The 27,872-nt window shown below is 36.3% G+C and overlaps 1 protein-coding gene across 1 annotated transcript in view; it reads right to left on the bottom strand.

Annotated features, from left to right (window-relative positions):
* Nucleotides 1-27,872, bottom strand: part of COL11A1 (collagen type XI alpha 1 chain) — a 160,358-nt gene that overhangs the window by 85,340 nt on the left and 47,146 nt on the right. Inside the window, 16 exon segments of the mRNA XM_086617862.1 lie at nt 547-591; nt 705-758; nt 4,013-4,066; nt 4,657-4,710; nt 4,825-4,878; nt 6,264-6,317; nt 10,377-10,433; nt 10,681-10,764; nt 12,918-12,992; nt 15,760-15,822; nt 16,191-16,232; nt 19,295-19,357; nt 21,844-22,089; nt 24,306-24,401; nt 24,594-24,740; nt 25,006-25,122. Of these exon segments, the coding sequence (XP_086473988.1) occupies nt 547-591; nt 705-758; nt 4,013-4,066; nt 4,657-4,710; nt 4,825-4,878; nt 6,264-6,317; nt 10,377-10,433; nt 10,681-10,764; nt 12,918-12,992; nt 15,760-15,822; nt 16,191-16,232; nt 19,295-19,357; nt 21,844-22,089; nt 24,306-24,401; nt 24,594-24,740; nt 25,006-25,122 (1,305 nt within the window).

Below are 27,872 nucleotides of genomic sequence, written 5' to 3'. Positions count from 1 at the left end.
ATCATACATTTAGGGTAAAATTCCCCTTTCTGAGGCTTGATTTCTTGCCTGCAATGCAGAGCTCTCCTCTGCAGTGACAGCACCTGCAGAATTCCAACTGATAGCAGTGGAAATTCTATGCGTGAAACAAGTGTAAAAATACACAGTGAAGCACGGTAGTGTGAAAAAAGAGAAGTCAGGCCTTATTTTCTAAGAAATAGATGTTTGGAAAACATTTTGAAAGCAACAGAGGCTTGGTTATATTCTCATGTATCAAAGACTGCAGTTACTGATTTTACACAATACAAAATAGCCTTTGCGATTCTGCAAGTTGGGTATACTTGACTGGATATATCCCTGACTTAATTCTAATCCTGTAAGCAGCATTTTACTCCTAACAAAACTGTTCATTTGTTTGCTTCTCAGCCAGAAAAAATATTCTCTATATACACACGTACAGAGTAATTTTTATACGTGGATTTCAGAACAGTTCAATAGAAGGAAAAAAAAACCTCAGAATGACTTTTGTTTATAACAGAAACAGAAGAATAAGAAAGCATTGCTTACAGCTTCACCTGGGAGACCTCTTGGTCCAACTTCCCCGTCTTCTCCCTGTTTTTTGTACAAAGGGAATAGAAGTTTTAGAAAAAAAGAACATGTATCATGGCCATATTCCTGCTACATGAGGATTCACTCTAAATTTTACTGTGTAAATAGCAACTTACTCTTGATCCATCTTCACCAGGTAAGCCAGGAGGTCCCTGTGGGCCACGGTCTCCCTGTAGAACAAGGAAAGCCATTAAAATAATACATCTGTTGCTGGAAACAATAATAGATGGGAAGGGAAATGAAAACAAATGTGCTAGCTGAAGTCTGATGTGTCAAAACATGTCTTGACACAATGTTACAAATCTGTAGGTTATAGTACTCAGTAAAGTCTTTTATTACACTAGTGTAAAAACAACTGAACATTATTGAAACAATGAACTATTTGTGTTTGTAGAATTTCACTCTGTAACTAATCTTGGCCCCAGAAGTGAGTGTTACCCACATTTTAATTTGTCTTATCAGCACCTTCCCCCTTCCCCTACACAATGTATTACTGCCAGTAAAATAAGGCATGTGTACATGGGTCAGAAGTTAATAAACCAATTGCTGGGCCCTGGAATACACATAGTGAAGTGCACTGATCACCTTTCAGAACCATGCACCCTGACACTAGTCACTGAGAGCCTTAGGACCGATTTGTCTGAGGCTTTGGAAGGCAGCCAGACTTCCACACATCCCCTCAGAGGCTGGGGCTTTTCACGTCTATACATGCAGAAACTCAGTGGATTCTGGACCATACTTTTAGGATTTATTTTTCTTTCTTCATTTCTAAAGAGAACTAGTGTGCTGCGTAGCTCAAACACCACTGACTGACCTTTCTGAGCACTGGGGTTTTAAACTGTGACTGCCTTTTGGCATTGAACAACAACCAAGTATTCATGCTGTTTTCCTTAATTTTATCAGTGTCTCCAAGGAGCCTGACCACTACTGTGGATCCTAGCAGAGATATATGGAGTCATTCTTCAGTGGCTTCATTCTTTACTCTTTTAAACTTTCCTAGAGAATTTTAGGTAACTTGCTCTCTTACCCTAGAGCTATCTAATATTAGGGATGTCAAGATTTTCTTCTACTGCCTTTCTGTGCTCTGTAAGTTGGAGTCAGCATGGGAGAGAATGAAATTTTATGAACTGCACTTTCATACTTTAAGATGAATTAATACAGTAGCTTCTATATTTTGCTAAGTTTTGGAACTACTCAACATGACCTGCTGGTAGAGCATGTGTTTTTCTATATGCTAAATGACACTCCTGAAAGATGGCACATAAGACACGTGATCTGTGCTCTGGCTTCCAAGCAATATCTGGGTGAAGACTGCATTAAACTTTCAAATATTGAAATAGTTCATCCTCTCAAGGGCTACCTTTCTTGTCTTGCAATCACATGGCACTTAGAGTTAGTTTAGGAGCTCGCATTCAGTGTCCTGGTATTGTCATGCAGTAAGAACAAAACTTCCTATCATTATCAGCGTTTTCAGTTCTTCAATTCTCTAATTCTTTCCTTCAAATGTTCTGTTAAAGTCTGACTTTCTTTTTCCTTAGACATTTTCTTCTAATATATAGTGTATTGCTTTTATGCTGGAGAAAGGTTATTCATCTAGTAATCGAAATAAGAAAAGTTCAAAGTCATAGATATTGATGCTAAAAAGAACATTAAACCATGCGGTCTGAGCTCCCCTATATTGGAAGTCAGAGAATCTCATCCAGTAACTTCTGTCTGACAATTTGTGTTTGACAAAGGCATAACCTCAGAGAGACATCCAATTTGCAACTCATAGTTCAAACGTGACTAATTTTAAAAGTAGTTTCAAAACTTGCACTCTAAAGTTAAGGGTTTTCAACATCGATTCTCTTACTGCTGAAACATAACTACAACAGAAAAAGTGTTGCTCTTTTCTTTCTGTGCTTTTCATTGCAAGCCAAAGAGAACTGAATATTTGCATTATATGCTGTCAGTAAACATGAATCCAAAGAGCTACAGCTATCTGATCTGGCTTTGAACTGAGCTGCTTTCAGAAAGATCATAGTTTGTACTTTTACAGAAGATTTCCACACAAACACAAGAATGCAGTGATTTTTAAATAGCAGGATGAAAGAAATGATGAAAAGAAGTAATTATTTTCATTACTATTTTGCTAATTTCAACTCAAACTTATTCTTCTATTTTAGTTTTTTTATTTGTTCAGGAAATATGAAACAAATAGAATATTAGAAAAAAAAAACAAACCACATTTCCTTATGACTTGGAAGGTCCCACAGACAGACAATTCTAGTATTCCAGGTTGGAAAGCAGACGCATACTGACTCTGAACAAATTTCTGCTCAGCCTTCAGAGTGCAGTGGTGGCAAGAGCTTAATGCCTTGCTCCCTCTGCTGGTCACCTCTGACGAAGTTGGATTTCAATTTGTGATGCGCTAATTACTTTACACTCTTAAAGTAAAAGGGAATGATGAAAAAGGATCAAGACACTTCTGTATGACACTAGAAGTTCTTTTGTCATTGCAAACAGAACTCAAAAGAGTATCCTTAGATGGTATTACAAAGAACTACATTACTGGCCAGTGGCCAACACAGTTGAGATTTTCTGAGCAGTGCAGCAACTGCACTAACCCATCAAAGGCTGAGAGCTATAATCATTCCTTGGTCATCAACCTTTACGCATATGGAAATGGTTCTGTTGACATTCTCACTCACTGTTTCTTTTTATGGTGCAATGCACTTACCAGGAAGACAGGAAGGGAGGTATATTCAGTAAGTATGTTGTTACTAGCATTTACATTAGGTGTATAATTTAAAGCAGAAATCCTCTGCTGTGATTATTTCTACACTTTGCAGGGAAAGATACAGTCTCATCCTGCAGATTGGTATGAAATAAGGAGCAAGTACATTAGTTGTTTTAAATATTATTTCAAGTTTTCCTAACTTATCTGACCTGACTCTGATCTTTCTTTAAGTTATAGTTGTGGGAATAAGCCATGCTAAACAATTTGGCTTGTAATTCAAATATTCAAATGCATTTTTTGAGTAAGCTTCTCAGCAGACTAAAATCTGTCATGCTCCTGATCCAGAAACTTCATGCTCATTTCCTTTTCCTATTACTATTTCCTTTAACAATCACTTTAAATCAACAGGCAAATTCCTTAACTAAAAGAAATTAGAGCAGAACGTAGCTGAAGATGTGATGTGAATTCTGAACATATATTTAAATAATTTATATATATATGAATTGTTGTCTATTGATTAATATTACTAAAATGTTTCATAAGGAATACATTACTTGACAAGATAAATATTATTCTATAGTGTGAAAAGCTGACATTCTGTTTTAACTTTCCCCATAGTCCTTAGTGTTATTCTTAATGAATAGTGCATTATTTCTGTGACAGTATAAATTTGTTGTTGTATAAATATATACACGTTTTTCTTACCCTGTTACCTTTGTCACCAGGGAGGCCAGGAAGACCATCAAATCCTCTGTCACCCTAGGAAAGAAGAAATCACAGGTTCAGTGAATGACTATTCCATTCTGTATTATTCTGAATAAATTGTGCCTTCCCTCTAAAAGTTAATTTCTACCATTGGTTACATGTACACTTTTGTTATTGAATCAAACACATGAAGGGGAGCACATAGATCAAACTCACAAAATTTGCTTCTATGCATTAAAGCAAGAGAAGATGCCACACCAACTTTTTAACTGTGCTGTAATTACACTACTTATAAAAAGAAGTCCACGTTGAAATGAAAAGCTTGATTCTAGCTGCAATTTGCAGTTGGAAAACTCACTTTACTATTACTGATACTCTGTAACTAGAAACTGACTCAGAGGGATAGGAATCATGCCCCAAGAATCAAGTTACTTCAAGGTCAGACTACTATCCATTACCATTAATTACCATATTTTAAATGGATGATTCATTCTCAGCTCTTGCATCTGACCCAGCTATCTGAAACCTCAGTATTTTCACTTGAGAGAAGAATTTTGGGTTGGTATAAAAAACTGTGGTACCTACATAGAATTTGCCTAGCCCATTCCAAGACTGAAATAAAGCCTCAAGTCATTATTATTTACCTTTGCACCAGGTTCTCCTGGCATTCCTCTGGCACCATCAGCTCCAGGACGTCCCTGCAAAAACCCAAAGGGGCAAACATTTGAAAATGCAGTGGAATCAGTTAATATTTGAATATTTTTAAATAGAAACTATTTACCCAGAGTAGGATTGATCCATACGCTACCTACCCGTTTGCCAGCTTTTCCACTTGGACCAGGGGCACCTTGGACACCACGAGGACCCTGAATTTAAAAAGTGTAATTCTTAGAATCACATTCATGTCAGCAAAATCTAGTTAAACATCTAACCTGAATAAAAAGATAAGATTTTTTTTAATACACAAATCTTCATTTTTTCCCAGGATTCTGGTTTCTAAATTCCCATTAGTTTTAACAGAACATTGGCATCCAAACTGGCCTTAGCACTACCAATTTTAACACTAGTTTTCATGAGATGGCACTATACACGGCATAATTGGTCCTTTTAACATCCAAGCTTCTTACATTCTTTTCATGGCTTTGAAGATCTCAGTCCTGTGGTTTGAAAACCTTTCTAACCTTTCTTCCTCTCCTGCCAAAATTATTTCAGTCACATAATCATTATTTCATGAAAACTAGAGTGCTTATTTCAGATTCCTAACTTATACACAAACATGAGTTGTGCTGGTAAACAGCTCACATGCTGTCTTAGCTTTACACGGCACAGTTTCAACTATAGGAAGGCCAAATTACTCCAGACTGAAAAACCTAATTCTACCTTGCAAACACATGTAACTTTCACTGATGGCTGTGTAGCCATATGTGTCAGTGGAAGCTTTCTTATCCCTCATTCAAATGCATCTTCTTCGGGTGAAAATAGCAATGGTAAGGACTAGCCATCCAAAAATACTGAGTAGGAAGAGAAAAAAATACTGAAAATGTAAGTAAGTAAACTAGAAGACTAACCAGCTGTTCAGAGTGCTTTCTCATTCAACTGCTTTGTTTTTCTTCTGCAAATATCCATGTGAAGTTTTAAGACATGCACTAAATAATGTAGCAAGTTCGTGCTACCACTTGAAATCTGTCAAAATCATTGTTCCAGAAACTCCTATCATGATTTCTTTAAGAACTCTCTATTACTTTTAGGTTTAAACTGAAAGGTTTCAATGTGTTTCATTGCTCTTTAACATCACTGCACAGGAGCGGATATAACAGGAAGCTGAGAAGAAAAGCATGCACTGATTCCTAAAGACTTATTCTTGCTATGTCACATCTTTCTTGAAAATACCCTGTTTAATTACCAACTAAATTCAACCTTTCTCGCCTTATGAGATCTGATAGAATCAGAGTCCAAGGTCATACAATAGCAGACTGACATATGATTATTTAAAAGAGAAAAGAGCCTGAAGTGACAATATTAAAACAGGTTTTCAACTGTACGTGTGACAATTGATCTTTGTTAAATAAAGGTTGTTAACTTTCATATTTCAAAATGAACAATCAAGCTATTGAATTTAATTAGGATAGTATTGTAAAAGCATTTTTATTCAATTGCACGTGGAAAGCATATCATTGATTTCTTCTAAGTGATATGAATGCACTTTCTTAAAGATAAACAAGCTCAAACATAACAGGCAATATTACTGTACCTGAGGACCTGGTTCACCACTTTCACCCTTAGCACCTGATGCTCCAGGTCCACCCTTGATGAAAAAAGCAAAATATATTGTTTGAATATACAAAAAACTATTTAAATGAATAAGTTACTTTCTATTTCTATACGTTAATTACGGGCAGAAAAAAACAAATGATCCCTTATTCATTAGGAGATGTGAATTCACCGTTTGAATCTGCAGATATACCCTGATATATCATTGCCTGGACACTGGGCCTAACCAGGCCAAAAATCTATTACCAAAGAAAACTCACATTGATTTGAATCAATGTAATTGAATCAATGGATCAAATGTAACCCTTTGCTCTATATTAATATTGAGAGCTAAATATGAGCACAGTAAGAATGTAAATTATGCAAACAGAAGTCTATCCACCATAGGGAAGGCAACAGAAAAAAATGAAAGCCAGTTCTTTTTACGTTTATCTATTTCTGTGTTCTACAGAAAATAACAGTCTTGGAGTTCAATCCAAAAATCACTATAGTCAATGAAAAATACCATTTAATCTTGTCATGAGCTTCAGTGATGTATTAATCAAGGTCTTTGTGCATCTGGCCCTGAAGAAGTGGAAAACCTATATAACTGCATCTCTTTACTATTGTTACATGATGATACAGATTTTCAGAGTAAGTTTACTCACAAACAGATCTAAAACAGATCTTCATCCAGGGTAAGATACTGTACGTGGAATCTGGGCCAGAACTAGTCAAAGTTTGTGTTTTCTTAATAGCGGTCTCGCAAAAATGGACAAAACGAAACAAAAAACCTCAACATGCTCACATAGAATACAGGCTCAGGGAAGGAAACATACTGGAGTTTACTATTATGGGTAAAAGAATTTTGCATTTCTGACCTCTGAAACAGATCATGATCAAATGTATGTATTTAATATGAAATGAATATTGCAGACCTTGGAAAATTGATAATCCTTCACCATAGTGATCATTTGAAGAAAGAAGTGGTCTCATGGCTTGGCTTAGTGCTGAGTCTAGCATCCTGGAGTGGAAAGATTCCAACTGACCTTGCAGGTATTGAATCAAGTCCTAAGCAAACCAAAAATCAGATCCCGAGCTGGCACTGGCAGCGGAGAGAACAGTGACTTTGGTAGGTGGTGACCATCTGTTGGGTTTCCCTGATGTAAGCTATGTTTTTAATTAATATAATTGATTACATTTAATATCTGTAGGCAGAAATATATTTTGTGTTCTCTGTTAATTAAGCATGTGAACTCTAGACTTACTTGAAGCTAGACTGGGTCTTTGACACTGCTACGTTAAAGACTTTAATAACTGATATGTTTCTAAATATATCTTATTGGCTACTAATTAATTTAACAAAATACAATTCATATTAAGAGTAAAAGCTTTGACTATTTCATTCTTAAAATAAGCTGGGCACAGAAGCAATGGGCAGACCAAGAATCCGTAGTTGCTTTGGAACTGTAGGCCAAAAACATTGCCAGATCAAAGAGCTGGATTTCTAGAGACTCCTAGTGGCTTAGAAGAGAAACAACTATTACTGTTACTCATTTGTTGAACTTTGCATACAGAAATTCATGAAGGCTTTTAAAACATGAAAGCATGACTATGAGGCCAGGTTATACCTCAGCTAAAAGTATACAACCTACTGTCAATACCATACCAATCTTTACAAAAGAATTCCTTGCTTACAGTAGTTCTACAGTTATTTGTCTGTATAGACTGAATGTTATCCTGCAGGTCTCTTGATTTAATAAACTGGTGGAAACAGTGTATTAGTTTGTTAAATAGACCCAACATGTTTGACTATTTGTAAGTATTCCATATCTAATCATGATCAATCAGGAGTCTGTGAGCCAAATTCTCTGCTTGGTAGCAAATATTTACTTTGGAAAAAATTACTCTGGAAAAGAATTGCTCTTTAATAGGTCTGCTTAAAAATGCAAGTAAAGTCCAGTGATTTCAGTTTCTGGGGACCAGGTGAGATTCTGGTGGGATATTTAGCTACAATTTAACTGAAAAGAGTAATTTCAGGTAGATAAACAGACCAGGTTCGTGAGACTGGCCAATTTGGAGCACAGCATAATCTGGAATGGATTTTTTGATGCTATATGAAGATGAGGCAAAGCACTACCAAGCCAACCGAGAATACAACTTAAACAGTTTTAGTGTTATGGATCTTTCAAGAGTCACTGAAGAGAATGTTAAGCTGGTAGGATCAGGGAAAGAACATGATCCAGATAATTTCTTCGGCTCTCTACGTGTTTCTTCAACAGTAGGTAATTATCTTATATCCCTTGGGTCTCCTTTGTTAATATAAGTGGTCTCTGGAGGGAATAGCAGCAAGAGCCACTGAAGTAACTTTTTGGTTGCATTGTGCTGCTATAACTACACACAATGAGATGGACAATAACACGGTCACTATTTTCTGCGGTAATAGTAGGATGATATACTCATGCTTGTCCATCTGCTTCTCCTGCTTTCAAACTAACAGACACTGTACATTAACAACAGTGAGGATGAGAGGGGAAAGAGGAGGTTTGAAGGGGAGGACTTGATTGTTACTGTTCAGCTATGGGCTGTTGCTGAAGCATCACATTAAGAGGAAAGAAGTGCAAAAGAAGGGAAAGGAGTCACATTTCTTATACTACAGTCTTACCACTTCTAAGTTATGACCAAATCTCCACAATTAGGATGAGTGAAAGAAACTACTTTGGAGGAAAATGCTATTGCATTCTGAGGCAAAGAAAAAACAGGTGGCCTCCAGCAACTTCTATTGCTGTCTGCTAGGTATGCTGCAATAGTTGTAACTGGCATATCTCAGCAGTCACATATTCTTCACACAATAAACCAATAGGAACTTGCTTCATCCTTTTCTCTTGGCTACCCAGTGATCACTCGGCTTCATTTCTCAATAGCACAATTGTATTCTTGTCCGTGTTTTATAACTAGATGCTTGTCTGGTCTAATGAAAAATACTAACATTACTCCTTGCGTCCAACGCCATAATGACAATATAAATAAAAATTACAGCATAGATCAAGATTCAAGAGGCCAAATATTTGCCAACCTGGCTATGCCATCACAGTAGCCAAAATAATAGTTCAAAATTAAGTGGATCTTTCAAATATGGATGCTGTTCTAACTGTAGAAAAGAATTTCTCTCTACATCAGAGAATAAATACAATCACCTGTCAGAAAATTAGAAAAGACTAGTCTTCTACAAAGCTTATGATCTTGGCTGCAGAACTTGTTATTTTACATGGTACAGATGCTGTATATTAGCTTTTTGAAAGATGGTAAATACTAATTTACACTATTTAATAGACTATTGAGTCTGAAAAGTACGCATTTCCTAAACGAGGAAATTGCAATTACAAGATTGATCAGGTGGGTTTGGCTTGCTGAGCCTCCTGCCTGTTTTTATTCTTTCATTGTGAGTACTGTCCTTTTAAAGTGTTTGTAGGGATTACAGAGGCAAACCTATTTGTGATCCAAAAGTTGTTTTGCATGTCATCAGAAAAACTGTTGTGTTCCATGTATAGACTTTTTACAAATATTAAGCTTTTAACATCCACAGGGCCACTTTCCAGATCATTCAGTATTAGCAGTCAAGCCAAATTTGGGACCGAAGTGAAGAAGTACAATTCTTTTAGAGATCTGTATGGCTTTTAATTGCTTATAGGAATGGCTCTTCAAAACTTTCCAGATTCAGCTTAAACAGTGAGTCAAGGTCATTCTGCACACTCTTGCTTTAGTATCTTCTCCTGTAGAGTTTTGTATTTACCACAAGAGAATTTGTAAATATTATTACAGAGATGACTGACTGTAGAGGCATATTTAATTATTTCTGTAAAAGTATTCGCTAGCTTTGTAAGTCTACAGTATGCTCTAACCAAACACCCCAAAATCTATAATAAAAACTATAAATAAAATATTCAGGTTGCATTGCAGACCTTTAAGAAGAATACAAACTATGGTTTTAATAATTTTAGTTTCTTTTCAAATAAAATAAGTACAAATACAGAGGTGTAAGCAAGGCCAGAATGAGATCCACGGATTTGTGTTACTGTGTTCTTAAACCTGTGCCCCTGTTTTGTTTACATACCACAGGACCTGGTCTTCCAGTGAGTCCCATGGGACCAGGCGGACCTCTCATAGCAATCTGAGAAAACAAACAGAAGAAAACAACAGATATCAAGAAAAAGCTGCCAGCGAGCATACAAACTCTATATTAATACAATTTTATAATGCATTAGAAAATAGCTCCCGTTATTGACTTAGTTGTCAATAACTACTGTGATGAGATGATGCTTAGAGCTCTTTACTTCACGTCCCGAATGATATAAAATGAAATTTTTTTTGGAGCTGTACCCTTGTTGCAGTTTTGTTTGCAGGCTTCTTGTGCTCACCCTAGCTTGCTGAAGAATAGCTTGTGCTTGAGCTTCCTGAGCTGAGATTGTTGGGCCCTTCTCTCCATCTCCACCAAAGCGGAACTGCAAGTATCAAAACAAGAAAAGGATTCAGAATTTATGAAATTAAAACCATACTTGTTATTTTATTGCAACTGTGTAAACCACTTCAGAGACACAGAGCCTCAGTTTTTAGTTCATTCATGCGTTGAGGCCACTGGATTCTGCATGAATATTAAGTCGTTCGTATAGTTCAGAACTGATCTAATCCCTTATGAGCAAACATTCTCTTGATTTCATAGGATTTTGGCTTTGATTTTGTTTGCTTGGGGTTTTTTTTGTTTCAAAAAGAGGCCAAGATAGACTCTAATTGTCTGTATAACTTCATTAAAAATATGTATAAAAATTAATCAATTCTCTGTACATTGGTAGCTACCCACAGAAAACCACAATTCAATTTAATCTTTCACTGCCCACAACAGTTTGCCCAGTTTGCCTATGCCCAGAGCTGGCATAGTAACTGAGGTCTTTCTCCTGCAGTCATATTTTTATCAAAATGGAAAGATTATTTTGGAAAGCGATGGAAAACTTACTGCATTAAGCCTCCACAATGAACACCTGTCTTGTTCTAAAACGAGAATAGAACTACCAAGCCTTCTATTCTCTTCTTCCTTGAAAGGAAGCCAGGTGGTTAGTAGGGATCCACATAATGTGGAACCAACCACATTTTTCAAAATATTTTTCCTGGCAAAAATACCTAAATTCCTTGTCTTGCATCCACTGAAAAGGTGAACCTGTTTTGATGAATTCAAGCCCCGCACATGATGATGAAGAGCCACACATCCAACAAAAAGCGTCTTCCACGTGTACTAGGTGTTTGAATGTATCTCTGTGACAAGAGAGTCTGCCACTGCTAGACTCAATTCCATCTGTTGACTTCTTTATACCAGGATGCTCTCAAGCTAGTGAGCAGGTCATCTATTATAAAAAGATAGTGGCTTCTCAATGGAGTTTATAAATGTGGAAAAGAAGTCTGGATGGTTGTTGAACTGCTAGGCTGGAATTCAGGACACCTGAAGCCAATTTCTTCCTTCCTGAGAAGATGCTGGTTTGACTTGGTAAATCACTTATGGTGACACTCATTAACACCTAAAAATAAAGCTAGTTAGATGTTCCAAAGTGACTGATAAGCTTAGTCCACACTTACTACCTTTAATGGAACAAACTGATACATTTCCTCTGCTGGCACAGCAATTGCAGATGGAAGAATGATTTGGGAATAATTCCCCTGAGGAGTAGCGGCATTTTTCCATAAACTAATATTGGTAAACAATATTTCTATTACGCAGCTAGCTGTGATAACAGAACTTGGTGCAAGCATGAGGCCAAAACCATTAGCTTATTTTAACATATTTCCACTGATTGTTTCAAAAATAGAAAATAAACTTTATAAAATCATCCTTTCCTCATTGATACTGGATGGAGTCTTGCCTCCTGTATAAGAACTGCAGCAACTAGAGCTCCGAGACTTTTTACTTACTTTGGTTTACCTACCAAAAATTCTGCCCTTTCATTTGCAGTTGGTTTACCAATTCTCTGGTGGGATGGCAGTACTCATCAGATCTTTCACATTTCACACATACACTTAGGAATAATGAATTCCACGCACATACTACTTTTCATATCACAAAGCTGCGAGATACTTTAACAGCTTTGGGCTTGTTCCTCCACCCTGCTTAAAACAGATGGTGTTTTGCTTGACTCCAGTGGGAGCAGAGCTGGCTATGTGCATGTGTTTCTATTCAAAGGATGCACTGACTCTTCAAGAGGACATTGAAGTCCAGTTTTAAGCACAGAATGCTTAACATTCTCCACGTGAAGGAAACTTGAAAGCACACATGCCTGCTGGGAGTACATGCCCTTTGTGCAACAGCAAACTCCTTGTTTAGGACATATAGTAGCAAATAATAGTTACTGTTGAAAATATAAGGACGATATCAATGAGTGTAATACATTCACACAGGTTCCAATCTGGCAGCCATGCAGGAGCTCAAGCATACATTTTGTTTGAGGAGAAAAGATACTGTATGATCTTGAAATGCTTACACCATACAAGAAACTCTATCATCTCTCATTCCAAAGACAAATCAGATGAAAAAAGAAACCACCTACACATTTCTTGAAACACACTTCCTCTTTTTGAGGGCTGGCTACCCTGTAATCATAATCCAACTTACCGGCAACATTAACATGGTACCTGGGGGACCTGCTAAACCATCAGCACCAGGGAGACCAGGGCGACCAGGTGGACCCTAAGAGAACAAAGGGACGAGAAAAGGGATGAAAACAAAAAGATAGTTATATAAGACAAACCTTTTGAGTCACTCCCACACACTTACACTTGTATTCACAATGACGCACTTGGAGGTTTAATATCTCTTTGCAAATGATTTGGGAATGTTATTCATTATTAATGAGGTAATTAAACAACAGAGTTTGGGGAAGACATCAGCAACAGGGAAGAAAGCTGTCATCTTCAATTAATTTACTTACAAATTGTATTAAACGATGAGTACGGACTACCTGATCTTGGAGGCTCTGATCATGAATTCACAGGTTGGGCTGAGCTGAGATTTGCATTGTGTTCCAGTGTATGCTTTATTTGATATAGAGAACGAACACTGCTGATTCTCTTTAAACTCTTTGAGAAGGCTTAATTTTCAAAAGCTACATAAGTCCTGCAGCTATGAGTTGACATCTATTTGTTTCTGAAATCTAATTCTCCCTGACAGTTTAAAAAGAGCCTAAACGTTTCTGTGCAAGCTGGAGTTGAAGAAATGTACCAAGTGCGTACATGATGCCCATGATTATTGATCCAATATGCTGCCAGATGAATATTGCTGTTGTGACAATCTAGATTTATAATTGCACCATTCCTCCCAGCAATTTGCATACTGCATTTTTACTAGCTGAAACATTCCAGGGCAGGAAGGACCTGCATCAGGATGTGCTCATTTGCCTGCTGCATGTCTGCCAAATAAAGTACTCTCTGCAGGGTTGCAATGACAGACCAACAAACATCATACTGTCTTCACTGGTTCCTTCTGCTACTCAGGGGGTTGAATAAAACAACGGGAAAGCCGATCCAAAAATTTTGATTTTTTTTGCCTCTTCAAGAACTAAGATCAGTAGTTTGTTTGAACTCTTTTTTTTTAAAAAAAAGCCTGAAGCATGAAAAAATAATTCCCTACTAATAACACACTACAGATAAATCTTAAATTGAAACTTACTACTAATTCAGATGTAAAACATTGAGTAAAATGTTGTAGTTGTTAAAAAGAACCAGGCAATTTTGAGTTAAGTTTAAAAAATAGAAAAATAATTAAACGCACTTGCAAGGCACCGAAAGAACCTTCACTCTGGCCTGCAGTGACTTTATGCCATATGATTATGAGTCTTTATGAAGATTAAAACTGAAAGATTATATCAAAAGATGAAGATTCGACTACTGAAGATGACACAGAAGATTAGATTAGTTTTTCCCTTTCTTCTTGCATTGTACCATTCTATATAAGTGAAATTCATCCCTACAGTAAGTAAAAGTAGGACCACTTATGGTCCTCTCCGGGAGGGTATGTTCATTCACTTTTGAATTGTCTCATACCCACTATTAGGATTAGAATGATATAATAATTTAGTACAAAAGCTGAAGCACCATAGCAACTACAAAAAGTGGTGGACTTCTTAACTAATTTTTCTATAATTTTGTGCTTAAACAACACTCTCAATTATTCTAGGTATTAAGGCAGGCTTTTTAAAAGTAAGCAATGTGCTTTTCTTGAGTGGTAATTTTCTCAGAATGTTACTTTTCTAAATTTTTTGCCTAAGGTGAAAAGCAGTCAGAATAGTTATAGCAAGATCTAGAGCCTCTATTCATATACACTGATTTTTGTTTAAGTAAAAAACCAAACCTGTCCACATATGCTTAAAATTTAACATAAGATATGTTATTTCATTACGATGGAATCTGTCAGCAGAACCTCTTGCAGAAATCTGTATTGTTCTCATGAGTTTGACAGTTCATTTCTACAATTATTTATTTATGTACTGTGTCCTTTTTTTAACAAAACATGAAGGCTGTTCCATGACAGGCACATGCAGTGTTTAGTCAAGAAATTTCCTTATGATGAATTCAGTAAGAGTTAGTTAAAAACCTGAGTATTATCAGTAGTTCTTCCACTACAATGTGTTACAATTCCAATTTTATAAGTTTAAATTCCAAAATATGTTGTTTAGTTAATCTACAGGAAAGAAATATGTAAGAAGTGTGGATGCTGACTTACTATCAAGGTGAAGCATTGTATCTCATTATTCAGTGAAGTAATAGCATCTTTGCAACATCTCATATACACAAATATGGCATGAACATGCTAGACTTGTCAGTAAACTATCACTCATAAAACTCAGGAAAGATTTCTTTGCACCTCAAATAAATATATTCGGTCTGTTCTAAAATTGTGTTACTTGTGGCAGAAAGAAAAGGCTTGTGAGAACATGTAAGACTAAAATAATAGCTTAAATTTCAATTATATTCATGACTGGATAGGGTTCTCATGCAGTATGTTATTTAATATGGCAAATAAATTTTGCTTAGATCATCTAAATATTATCCATAGCTTTCAATATTCCATGTATATTTTGATTCTGCAGAGCTTGTTTGTATCTCTACATGTCATAGCTGTGGTCACATTAATTTTTTAAAAACTCATTCAAATCCATATGAAATGTTTGTACCTATTGCTTTATTATATTTTAAAATAATTCACATCAAAACAGAGAAATGTAGATGAATATGAACTTAACCTTTTTCCTGTGTTTACAGTATGTATTTCTACCACTAAGGAAATGTTTGTCCAGATTCTCAGCTGATTTGGTCAGCTGAGTAAATCAGCCTCAGTTCCACTGAAGTTTCTTAACCTCTGTGTATATATTTAAGATCAGGATCTAGCCCACTTACTCTTGTAGCAATTAGTGGAAGACATACCATGAATACTCAGGATAATCTATATGTTGACTTACCCTTTCACCAGGGTCACCTGGAGGACCAACAGGACCTTGTAGACCTGGGGGACCTGTAAGACCCTAGGGAAAATTAATGACATTATTATGCTGAATGATGACTTGCAGCATTTTTGAACTATTTTTCTCTGGAAAGTTATGTTGAACACGTATTTGGTTAAATTAATTTATAAGGTGGCATACTTTTTTTTCTTACAAAGATTTATACTCAAATTTCAAAAAGTTTGGTTTTCATATGCACTCAGCTTGTATCATGCTGTTACTGAAAATGCTGGAGATTACCCTTTTTTTGCTCACTTCTAAAAATGCTAAATCCAATATACCATTTGGGAACTATGATAAGACCATTATTAATTGTGTTAACTCAGGAATACCAAAGCACAGTGGACAAATCAAATGCAGTAAAAGGAAATAGTGATGAATCTACTTACAGCAGGTCCTCTTGGTCCTGGTGGTCCTTCAATGAGCATACCCTACAGGGGGATGAAAAAAGATACTAGATTGGTCATGTCATGGAGAAAAATATAAAACATCTTTTAGCTGAAGTAGTAAAGTTAACAGTTGTGAGTCTTTTGATAACTTTTCTGGAGATCTTCTCTCCATAGTTACTAGAATTGGAACCTGAATGTTATGTGGCTTCAAAGTAAGAAAGACTTGTAGGCTGGAAGGATCTCACAGTACTTGATTCAAAGTAACATATTGTTTTAAATGCTGTTAAAGAATTTGATGTGAATAACTGGCTATTTCTGTGTTGTGGGTCATACAGCACCTCCCAGTTACTTTTTTTGAGTGCAGATGCTGGTCGAAATTCCAGGTCATGGTAAGACCTATGAATATATTATTCCCACTTGTACTTGGCTTTCCACAGGAAGGAAGATGGGATGTGGAGGAATTCCTTTCCGAGACTGGCCATAATATTCTCTCGGGTATGGACAATCCCTGTTTGGGCCCCAGAGCGCAAGGTTACCAACTAGATTACTTTTGTCCTTCAAGTTATCTCAATGGCCTTAAAAGGAAATGTAGACTGAGAGCCTGCCAAGATGCACGCCTCCTGGATGCCTCTCTGATGACCGCAATGAGGAGACTAAAGGGATGAGCTTATTACCTGTGGTCTGCTAGCGCTGCCCTATCACTATAGCCCACGAGAGTGTGTTTACGCTAAGCAAGCCAATTGTAGTATGTAGTCGTGTCACACCACATTCCACTATATAACCTGTGTGTTGTTTGTAATAAACGGAGCATGATCTTCTAACCATATTGGTGTATGTTCATGACTCTGGGCCGTCCTCAGAAGGGATCCTGCAACAATGGGACAAGCAAGCTTGAGGCTAGCTGTAGTGAACACCAACAATGATGGGGCTTGGCACTGGATGCTTCTTCAGTTTTAGAGATGTAAACTAAATTTATCTGGCAACAGTTTAAAAAAGCCAAGCATTTATTGAGCTAACTCACTCTGAGATTCTTCACAGATCATGACTGAGAAGTCACAATCTTGACTTGTAACTTGTTCGTTATCGTAGTCCTTAAACTTTGGTGATCAGTAGCTTAATGAAATGCTAACCCTGGAACAGGAATATAGAATTAAAAGGGAGTTTTTGGATCACAGAATCCAGATCTTTGACATTCAAGTAACAATGACACATCATTGATACATGGCTGTATCAAAAGGAGCATGGCCAGCAGGTCGAGGGAAGTGATTCTGCCCCTCTACTCTGCTCTCGTGAGACCCCACCTGGAATACTGTGTTCAGCTCTGGAGTCCCCAATACAAGAAGGACATGGAGCTACTGGAACGAGTCCAGAGGAGAGCCATGAAGATGATCAGAGGGCTGGAGCACCTCTGCTATGAAGACAGGCTGAGAGAGTTGGGGCTGTTCAGCCTGGAGAAGAGAAGGCTCTGGGGTGATCTTATAGCAGCTTTCCAGTACCTAAAGGGGGCCTACAGGAAAGCTGGAGAGGGACTTTTTACAAGGGCGTGTAGTGATAGGACAAGGGACAATGGATTTAAACTGAAAGAGGGCAGATTTAGGTTAGATATAAGAAAGAAATTCTTTACATTGAGCGTGGTGAGGTATTGGAACAGGTTGCCCAGGGAGGTTGTGGATGTCCGGTCCCTGGAAGTGTTCAAGGCCAGGTTGGATGAGGCTTTGGGCAACCTGGTGTAGTGGAGGGTTTCCTTGCCCATGGCAGGGGGGTTGGAACTAGATTATCTTTGAAGTCCCTTCCAACCCTAACCATTCTATGATTCTATGATCACAGTATTTTATCAGGTTTCAACTTAAGCTAATTTTTTCCTGATATTTCTGTACCTAATTTTCTATGAAACAAAAGCCAGTTTAAACTTTACTTTCTGTTTGGGTCAAATACATATTTGGAAGCAGACCTTGGAAATTCTAGATGAGCAAACCACACTGGCATTCAACTTCTGCTAGATATTATTATTTTTGTATAATATATATATTTTTTTAAATTCAGTTACATTTTAATTTCTACCCATCGAACATGATGCTACAGTATAACTTTGTCCTAATGTAAAAACTACTTAGTTACTATACTAGTATTTAAAGGCAGAAAAATTCAGCTACTGATCCATTACTGTACTTATAACCAAGTTGTAACCTCCAAAGAAGTATTAAATTAAACTTTTAGCAGTTTGATTGCACCAGCACAGGTTAAACATACAAGCATTTATTTAACCTCTCAGAGGAACCTCCTTGCTCTTGCTGAAACCTGTGGTGACAGTGCTACCTATGTGTGAGCTGGAAGCTATAATGTATCGTGGAGAAATTTTCCAGCTGCTGCAGCATCCTGTGAAAGTTCTTTCCCCATGCAGGCTGGCTGAGAAACACCTGTAGCTTGTTACACTGGGAAGGTTGTTTTGAAACAGGTGCTGTAGCATTTGGCCAATCGCTCTGGGAGGTGGATGGTCAAGTGACCAATAGCCTTGACCATCTGACAAACCACGTAATTATGTAATTATTAAGGTTTAGGCCCCTCCTACAAAAGGCAGGCCATTTCCTCCTGGTTGTGGGGAGATGCAATAACCTGCTGTGGGGCTGCAGCCATTGTTGCTGAGTGAAATCTGGTGACCCTGATGTGATTGAAGAATCTTTTATAGAATAAAGAGACCCTGACTTCCTTGCCGGAGCCAGAGCGAGAATTCCTTTGCCAAAGAAGGTAAAGCTGCTACCCTGGCAGAAAGAGGGAAGAGACAATTTATGGAGTCAGAATGTTATAGACAGAATGAATAAAATCTTTGAAACTATTTAACTGGGTCTCTGCTCACCATGAAGTTCTAAAAACTAGTAAACAAAAAAGGGGGGATTATGGATATGCATCCAGCTGGTATGAATTTGTAATTATGTAATTAATTAAGGTTTAGGCCCTTCCTACAAAAGGTGGACCATTTCCTTCTGGCTGTGGGAGATGCAACAACCTGTTGTGGAGCTGCAGCCTATGTTAGTGAGCAACAATGTATTAACAGTGTGCATATGTTACATAGTGCTAAAGAAAAACTTATCCACATCTGTACTTACAGGTTCAATCACAGCTGGTTCTCCCTTTTGGCCTTTTTCTCCATAAGTCCCATGTCCAGTCACCTGGCCAGTAAAAACAGCCCCAGAAATGAAAATAAGTAGAAGGTTTAAGGACCTGGTACAATAAGAACTGCAGCAACCTGTAACTGAAAGCTAAAGCTGGAATTGATCTGTGCTATGACAAATACGTCACAGGCATATACCATATCAATCAAAAATATTTAACATGTGAGAAATGAAAACTGCAAAACCTGCATGTATATTTTTCAAATTATTGGATATTGCCCAGTTGTAGTTTTCCAATGAAATGCAATAGTTTGCATCCCATGGTTTGCATTAGGATTTGGATTAAGAATCTGTAACTTCTATGTGCAGGTCACAAAGTTGTTTCTTTTTTATTTAAATGAACATGTTCTTGGCAATTAATAATGATGCTTCATGGCTTTCTGAGTTCAACAAGCCTAAAGCTGGAAAGAAAGATCTTAGTCCCATATGGACAGTACCTTTCAAGTTCCTAATTTCATTCATTAGACATTCGCAACATGTAAATTAGTCATAAGAGTCTGTGACTTCATGGTATAAATGGGAAAGGAGTTAAGCGGCATTGTAAACATTAAATAATATTTCATGGATAACTAGTTATGCCTCTTGACTACATGAATTAGCATAAACTGCAAAATTCTTTTAGGATCATCTCTATAGGGAGTTTTGGGTTAAGGATTAAGATAACAGAACTACCTAAACCAACAGGTCAATAACACATGCTAATGGCAGAACATAGATTCAAGTTTCAAACAAAGAAAAGATTTTGATGGCTAACAAATCCACTGCAATCTAGAAATTAAATTCAGCTCTGATCAGATGAAAATCTTAAATGTGTTTTTTAATTTCAGTAGAGTGATTCCACATTTACACTGAAATAGCTGAGAATTTGAAAATGTTAAGGATAATGTTACAGTATTTCAATATGAAAAGAAAAACAGATACAGATTCATGGCTTGTGCATTTTGTATTGATTTATAAAGGCACAGATCTTACTAGTAATGATGCAATAGTTCATAAAAATCAAGTAGCAAGAGGTATAGATTATCATGGTTTATTATATTAATTAGAGTTGGTTTTAAGAAATGACATCAGGTCTCCATTTTTTAAAAGTTTCCAGATACTGAGTACTTTTCATCTTGTCCTTATCAAAGTTAGAACTTCACTTCTAAACATATCCATATGTCAAAGGAAAATGATATAATATCTCTGGTTCAGCAGATGAGACTTGTAATAAAACTGGCACAGGTCAGAGCCTGGGTTCTACTTCAAGCTTCCTGACTCCTTCGGTTTTGTAACACGGCATTTTAAGTTGAAATTTACACCAGGGGATGGAGTCTACACAGTCATTTGCTTAATGCAGGCACAAATGGTGCCTTATGGGCTCTTTGCTTTGCAGATAATCTGACCTTTTCTGTGTCATTCTGCCACAGTGTCCCCATCTGTGCTAGAAGGAAAAAAGCAAGCTTGTATCACATTGCATAGATAAGGATCATTAAAAAATACAATGACCCCAACAGGGTTTAGAAAGGAGCGATAAATGAAATACAGAAGTATGGGTTTCAAGGTTGGCAGAGAAAAGCAACCTCACAGCATTTGCTGTTATTTCTTGGATCCTTTGCAAACTGAAGTTTTGAGTTTGTGAAGAGAAAATAAAGATAAGACTGAGCAAATACTGCAAACAAAATTCTCCTTTCCTACTGTATTCAGGGCCTTCCCAATTAAAAATCTAAGTGGGAATTAATTTTGCTTCCAGTCTCAGTCATATTAGTTTTCTTTGCAGCTCCCACAGTCCAGTAAACTAGTAAACGAGGATCTTGGCACAAGTAAAGGAAAATTAAAGCCTTGCTGCAAAGCCTGTGATTAAGTCAGAGGGAAAGAGAGTGCTATAAAACACAAAAAAGAGCATGATTCACAGGATCCACCATGTCATCCTATCTTCCTTTACATATACTGAGCTGTTAAATCACTCCTGCAAGGTCATAAACCTGTCACCATTGACTAAGCTTATTTTCATGAAGGGATTCAAGCCTTCACCTTCCCACTTACGAATTTTCTCCTTGGAAAGTAGCAGAAGCCATAGGATTCTAGATACCTATATGCATTTCAACTTCTTAGGGTAATCATATGAAATATTAATTACAGTACTTGCACCTGCACTAGAACTTACATTCTTTCCAGCTTCAGCTCTAGTTTAGAAAGATTTTTAAAACTGTTCATTTTATCATTTATTTTTGGAATTCCACCTCTTCTTTCCTTTCCCTCCCATCTTCAACCCTCCCTTACTCCCTTCAGCGAAAGAGACAAAAACTGTGCATTTAATAAAAATAAAAAATTCAAGATTACTAAAACAAGAGGATGGGATTGATCCAAAACCTATCAAAAGTGAGAATATATCTAATATGTACCGGGAGCTGTGGATCAGGCTCTGTTCAGTTCTGAGATTGTACAACTATAAAAGAATTGCTAAATTACATTAATCTTCATTATGCTTTCAATCAACTTACGCTTGTTTCTGTGATATCAGTCTCGGCAGGAACACCTGGACCAAACTCCTCATTAGCGGAATCAGTTGGTTTCTCTTCATATTCTTTATATTCATAAAAATCATATTCGCCTAAATCTCCATCTACCAGCAGATCAGATTCACTGAGGTCTACTCCTCTGCTTCCATATTCAGTTTCATCAGTTTTTTTATCATAATCCTCTCCAGTTATGTATTCTTCAGCAAATACTTCTTCAACAGGATTTTGCTATTCGTATCAGTAGCAAAGATTTGGGAACAGGAGGAATATGTGGGTTATTGTTAGTAAAGCAATATAAGCATAAGCTGATCCACCATGATGACTTGTCAAAAGAAGAAAAGAACAGTAGAACTACAGCATATTGTCTTTTAATTAGAGTCTGAAGGAATGGAAGTCCAGCCTTTCAGAGTAATTAAAAGATCTTTGTATAAGTAGTACAAAGAAGTAACGCTTTCATACACTTTTCTTTTTATTTGCAAAAACATTGAATTCAATATATCCAGTACGCTATGTGTACTGCTTGCTTAATGTTACTTTAATGCCAAATAGAGCTGAATTTCCCTGCTTGGTTTCACGCTTACAGGCATTCATGAATGACCATATGCACCGCAATGAGCAGTGAATAAATTCAAACCTTTTTACAATAACAATGTAGAGGAACTGCAAGCATCACTTTAGTTAAGCCCAGTCTTCTTCATTATTTTGTGTCTATAAATACCAATGTTGAGCTAAATATTTCAACTTCTTTTCTCTTGTTAATGATTTTGCAGTTTATTTTTCATTCAAAAAGTCATTTTCATTCAAAGGCCATGTCTGTCATGGCAATTTATATATTTTTGGCTGAGACAAATTCCACCTGCAAAACAGATTAATTTAAATTTCTGAAATCTAAGTGTTCATCTTCAAGTATGTAAACTGCCAAACCAAGCAACCAACTTACAAGCACCAAAGCAGTGTAAAAGAACGCTATATTTGAGATGTACAAAACCATTCGTGAAAAAAAAAAAAAAGAGGATTGCTTAATTCTGTAACAGAGGTCTCTTGAAAGCATAATTTTGAAAGAAACCAAAGTTCAGATATTGCTAACATGAGATGGATATTCTAGATAGTCAGACAAGATGAACTAGTTATGATCTTAAAAAATACACTAAGAAGCTAATCAACATCCGGAGTAATTTAAAATATCTTGATCTAATCATAATATTGAAATATATTGCAATTAAAATAGAAGGCCAGATTTAGATTTAGATTTAACAGTTGCCGAATTCCATTAGCTACAAGACTATGACTTTTGCCTTAAAGCTAGAGTAAACACAGATCTGAACCAATTTTAAGCCAAACTTTGCCTTTATGCAGAACTGCTCTCACTAAGGAGAGCATTTAACACTTTGGGTGTATCTCATTACAATCGTACTACTGTACAATTTGCCTATAATTGCCCAAGAAATAGAATAATTTAAATATGCCTCTATCAATCAGCTTGTTAGCAGTAAACATGAGATTTAACACAAGAACTGTTTACAGTAGAATGAGTAAAATATATCTTAATTCACCTTTACCTTCCAACATACATAAGAGGAAAACAAAAAGAAAAATGGGGACTTTTTTCAAATGTTCAGGGAGAGGGGAGCAGTTTTGTACATCTTTTAAGCAACATATCTTCATTTTGAAAGGAAAATGTAAAAGAAAAATGAAAGCAATATTTCTTATAATCAGTCATCATTTTTCTAAAACTAGCATTAATTAATATGAGGACATATTAATCAATACTGGTTGTAGATGTGGTAATCTTAACAAATAATGCTTAGGCTTGTCATTGTGCCTTCTAAAAAGGTAGTTTTTAACATTAATAAAAATAATAATTCCATCTATTTTTGACAGTTCAAAATACGTTTCATTTGAATAGAACTTCAGTGAAAAGCAAGTAATTTGATTTTGTTAGCTGAAGAACTGTAAAAGGAAATGATGGCTTCTGACTCAACTTCTATATGCTGCTATGGTTGCAGGCATTCTTTGTTTTCTGTTAGGCTCATTTTATGCTGGATCTTAAGAGTTACAGGAAAAATTGAAGACTGCACTTCCTCTTAGATTAGGAGGACTATGTTTAATATTAACCTAGTTTATACTAAACATACCCCCATTCACATCCACACTGAATGCAACAACCCCACATTCCCACAGCATATATCACTGAATGATTTCCAGAATCACGAACTCTGCAGTCTAAAGATTCAGCAGATCTCTACAGATTTAATGAGAGATCTGCCCAGGAAAATAGTAGGTTCTGATATTGGCTGAGAAAGCATAAAATCACGTGAATTGCTGTTACAGATATGTATATTTACACAGACATTCATGGTTTAAAATGGGTTTGTGCTTTTTTAATCATTGACACCTGGTAGGCAAATATTTTTGCCTATCATTTTCTCAAAAGTCCTTTTTACCTCATTTGCTTCAGTAGTTCTGGAGGGAGCTTCTGTCTGGGGCCCATAGTAATTTTCAGCTATGCTATACTCTTGAAATCCATCAACAGTGTTTGCCTAGTATTAAAGAAAAAGTACATTATTAAAAAAAATCCTGTAGGAAAAAATCAAGAGGTATCACTTTTTTTTCAGGTTATGGTATTAACCAGACATATTCATCTAGTGGGGTTAGGTATATTTTTTCTTATTATCAGAGATCTTCCAGTATTGGCCTGGGAAAGATCTTGATTATTTCTTGGCTACCTTTACCCCTAGTTTGCCTTTTGTTGCTGCTTGATAACTTTTCTTCTTCTTGGATGCATATTTTTCATTTTTTTTTGTTGTGGCCTTTTGAGGTTTGTCCTTTGAGCTAGTGGCCACTGTCCTCTTCTTCTTTTTGCCCATGGCTTTCTTTTTCTGCAAACGTTATGAAAGATGGAATGGGAAAACATAAATAAAATGAAAAGAAATTGAGAAAGCATGAAGGAAAGAAGGGTAATCAAATGTGAGATGAATGCTGTCAACCGTGAGACCTTCCATCTCTAACTGAAAGCAAGTGTTACAGCTACAAAGAAATGAGTGAAAGGAAAACATTAAGTTTATACACAGAAGACACAAATTGACAAACCATGTGGTAGGGGACAGCTGGACACCACACAACAAACAGATCAGATTCCGTTACCTCTGTTTGTGCTACTGTCTCTTCGAACAGTGGGGGTCCCTCTGTTACAGAATCAGTTTCTTTATAATCTGCATCCCCATACTCATAGTCATATTCGATAAAATCTTCTGGTGTGTACTACATTGCAAATGGAAAAATATCAGGCATTTCCATGTTAGTGGTAGCAAACTAGATTAGCAATACTGGAAAGCATCTTAACCTTTACTTAGGAGTAAAGCTTAAGAAAATTAAGGTAGTACAAATAGTTCAATATAGTTTTGCATTTTGGGGAAAAATACAATTTCTTATTTCTTTCAAAGCACAATACAAAACTAACAAAAAAACAACTAGTAGTGCCAGGAAAAAAAACCAAACTGTTTTATTGGATTACACAGAAGAATCAACTATAATTTGGATTACTGAGAAGCACTAACTGATCTTTGTGAAATCGTATATTTATTTATTCTTTAAATTGCAAGTAATGACTCTTTTTACCTATACTTTTTTACTTGTGTTTTTTTCAGGTGACCAGAAGAGTGAAGAGATGCCAATATCTGACATGAGTAGGATAAATAATTTCAGATATAGGAAGGAGGCTACAACTCACAAATAACCGTGGCTATCCTCTTGTTTGCTGGACAGTTCCCAAAACCAGGGCAGCTCCATGGTACACATTGCCTCAGCAAATGCTTCATTGGTATAATTTCATTTAAAGGTCAGATCCTCAGCTGCTGTAAATTGCTCCATAGCTCTGTATCTACAATAACTAGTATCAAATGAAGATTTGGCATGCAAAACTTTTACAAGAGAAAATGGCTTTAGGATTGGCTTGTGTAACGTTGTGAACACAATCTAGGGAGCCAGGAACTCCTGAGCTGTAATCTTGGCTGTGCCGTGAAGATACTGATCTAGATACTATATGCACCAAGTACTATGCATCACAGCTGAGGAGAAAGGGCAGCTTTAAACTATCTTACCGCACCTGTCATGCTTGAAGCTACAGGAACTGGCTGGTCCTGTAAATTAAAGCAGTCTCATAGCTGCTACCAATTCTCTTTATCTCACCAGGGAGCCAAAGGAAGGTGGAATTGTGGCCAGAATCTGGCCAAGTGTCTGCTTTCCTTCGTTTAGGAAGAAATATTCTAATGTGCCTCAAGTGAGCTAGCCACTTCTGAAATCTCCTCTCTCCTGTTACAAGTCAGCATCATTGACTGTAAAATGAAGACAATATCTGTTTGTTTCATCAGATTGCTGAGAGGATTAGTACATTACACTTCCAAATGACTCTGAGGATTCATAGAAGTCATAAATACTATTAGCATCAGAAAGAGATTGACATTTTAGAAGAAACTATAAATAAGATTAAACTAGATCTCCATATTCCAAAATATATTATACCATGTGACCAAGTTATTGGTTTAACTGTTTTCTCTGACAAAGGCTTTTGGTACAATTCATATACTTATGATTTTAGTGTGCAGAAAACATGGAGAAGTTGATTTCCTCAGGAAGTATGAGACTAATAGTGAAAGGCTGTAATCATTTAAAAATCCCTTTACATGGGTTTCTGTTACTTGACTCCTGTGACTCCTCAGAGTCCTACTATGAATAACAGCTTTTCTTAAAAAGAAGATGCAGACTTTTTTCAGCAGTCAGATGCTTTTGTTTGATTGTCCTTCTGATTATTTCTACACCCATGCACATATAACTTAGTCATGAGATTTGATAAACCTATAGAAAGAATGTAACATACTTTTGAAAATTGTTCCAAACTATATTGCACATTAATAAGAGAACTTCAAACTGCATTTAAATAACAAAACACTTAATCATTTTTGGTGGAGAACATCCTCTCTGTGAAGTCTATTGATGCTTTATATCTGCCTGTTATATAATGCAAGCAATGCTTTGATTTCATCACTGGTATCATTTGCATTACAGAAATAAGTTCATTCTATTTATACTTTTCAAAACCAGCAACATTTTAGACTTAAATCTAGTAAGTAATACGTAATTATTCTCTCGCAGTAGATTAAGATTCATTCCTAATCCCAGTGAAGTCGATGAAATCTCTTTGACTTGCAAATGGTATTGTCCAAGGGCCTCATGGGCAGTGATGATAGATTTTTACAGATGTAAATGTATAAAACCATGTTTTCTGGCTTGTGCAGTACTAGAAATGCAACTCAATACAACTTGTTTCTACTTTATTAGAAAGCATTATTATTATTTATTATTTATTATTTATTATTTATTATTTATTATTTATTATTTATTATTTATTATTTATTATTAGCAGCCACATAAAGGCAGTAAAGAAGAGAAATAACCACATGGATAAAACCAGCCCTTTTGAAATAGTTACAGAATAGCATTGAAATTGTTGTATTTCTTTGGAAATTATAAAAATGTGTGCAAACGAGTAAAATCCAATTCGGTTGATCTACAAGAAAAAAAAGAAGTCTTTAGTGGAACATACCGCTTCAAATTCAGTCATTGTGCCCTGCAAGTGACAACCCATGACATACTTTCAAGTGCTTCCTCAGCCACACAACATGAATCAACACTCTGCTATGTAATTTTTATTGGTACCAAAACAATAGATATTACCCATGTTAAATATTATCCAATATCTTAAGGGATAAGTGGAGAAGTATTTTGGAGAGAATTACTGTTTCATTAGCTCAGTTTAAATTTAAATATGCTGTTAGGAGTTTGTTTTAACAACTTCCAGACACATAGATTCCTTTCTAGTAAGCATTGTAGACTGATTCTGAAACTGGAAGCATTCATTTCAGCATTGATTTTGACCAGTTAACAATTAAAATATAACTCTGTGTCGCTCAGTATTATAATTGTTTTTCAAATCTCAATAGTATGGCTTCCCT

Source organism: Tauraco erythrolophus, chromosome 10 (genome assembly GCF_009769465.1).
Source record: "Tauraco erythrolophus isolate bTauEry1 chromosome 10, bTauEry1.pri, whole genome shotgun sequence".
Lineage (NCBI taxonomy): Eukaryota > Metazoa > Chordata > Aves > Musophagiformes > Musophagidae > Tauraco > Tauraco erythrolophus.
Note: the sequence above shows the minus strand (reverse complement) of the source record. Positions and strands in the feature narration are given on the sequence as shown.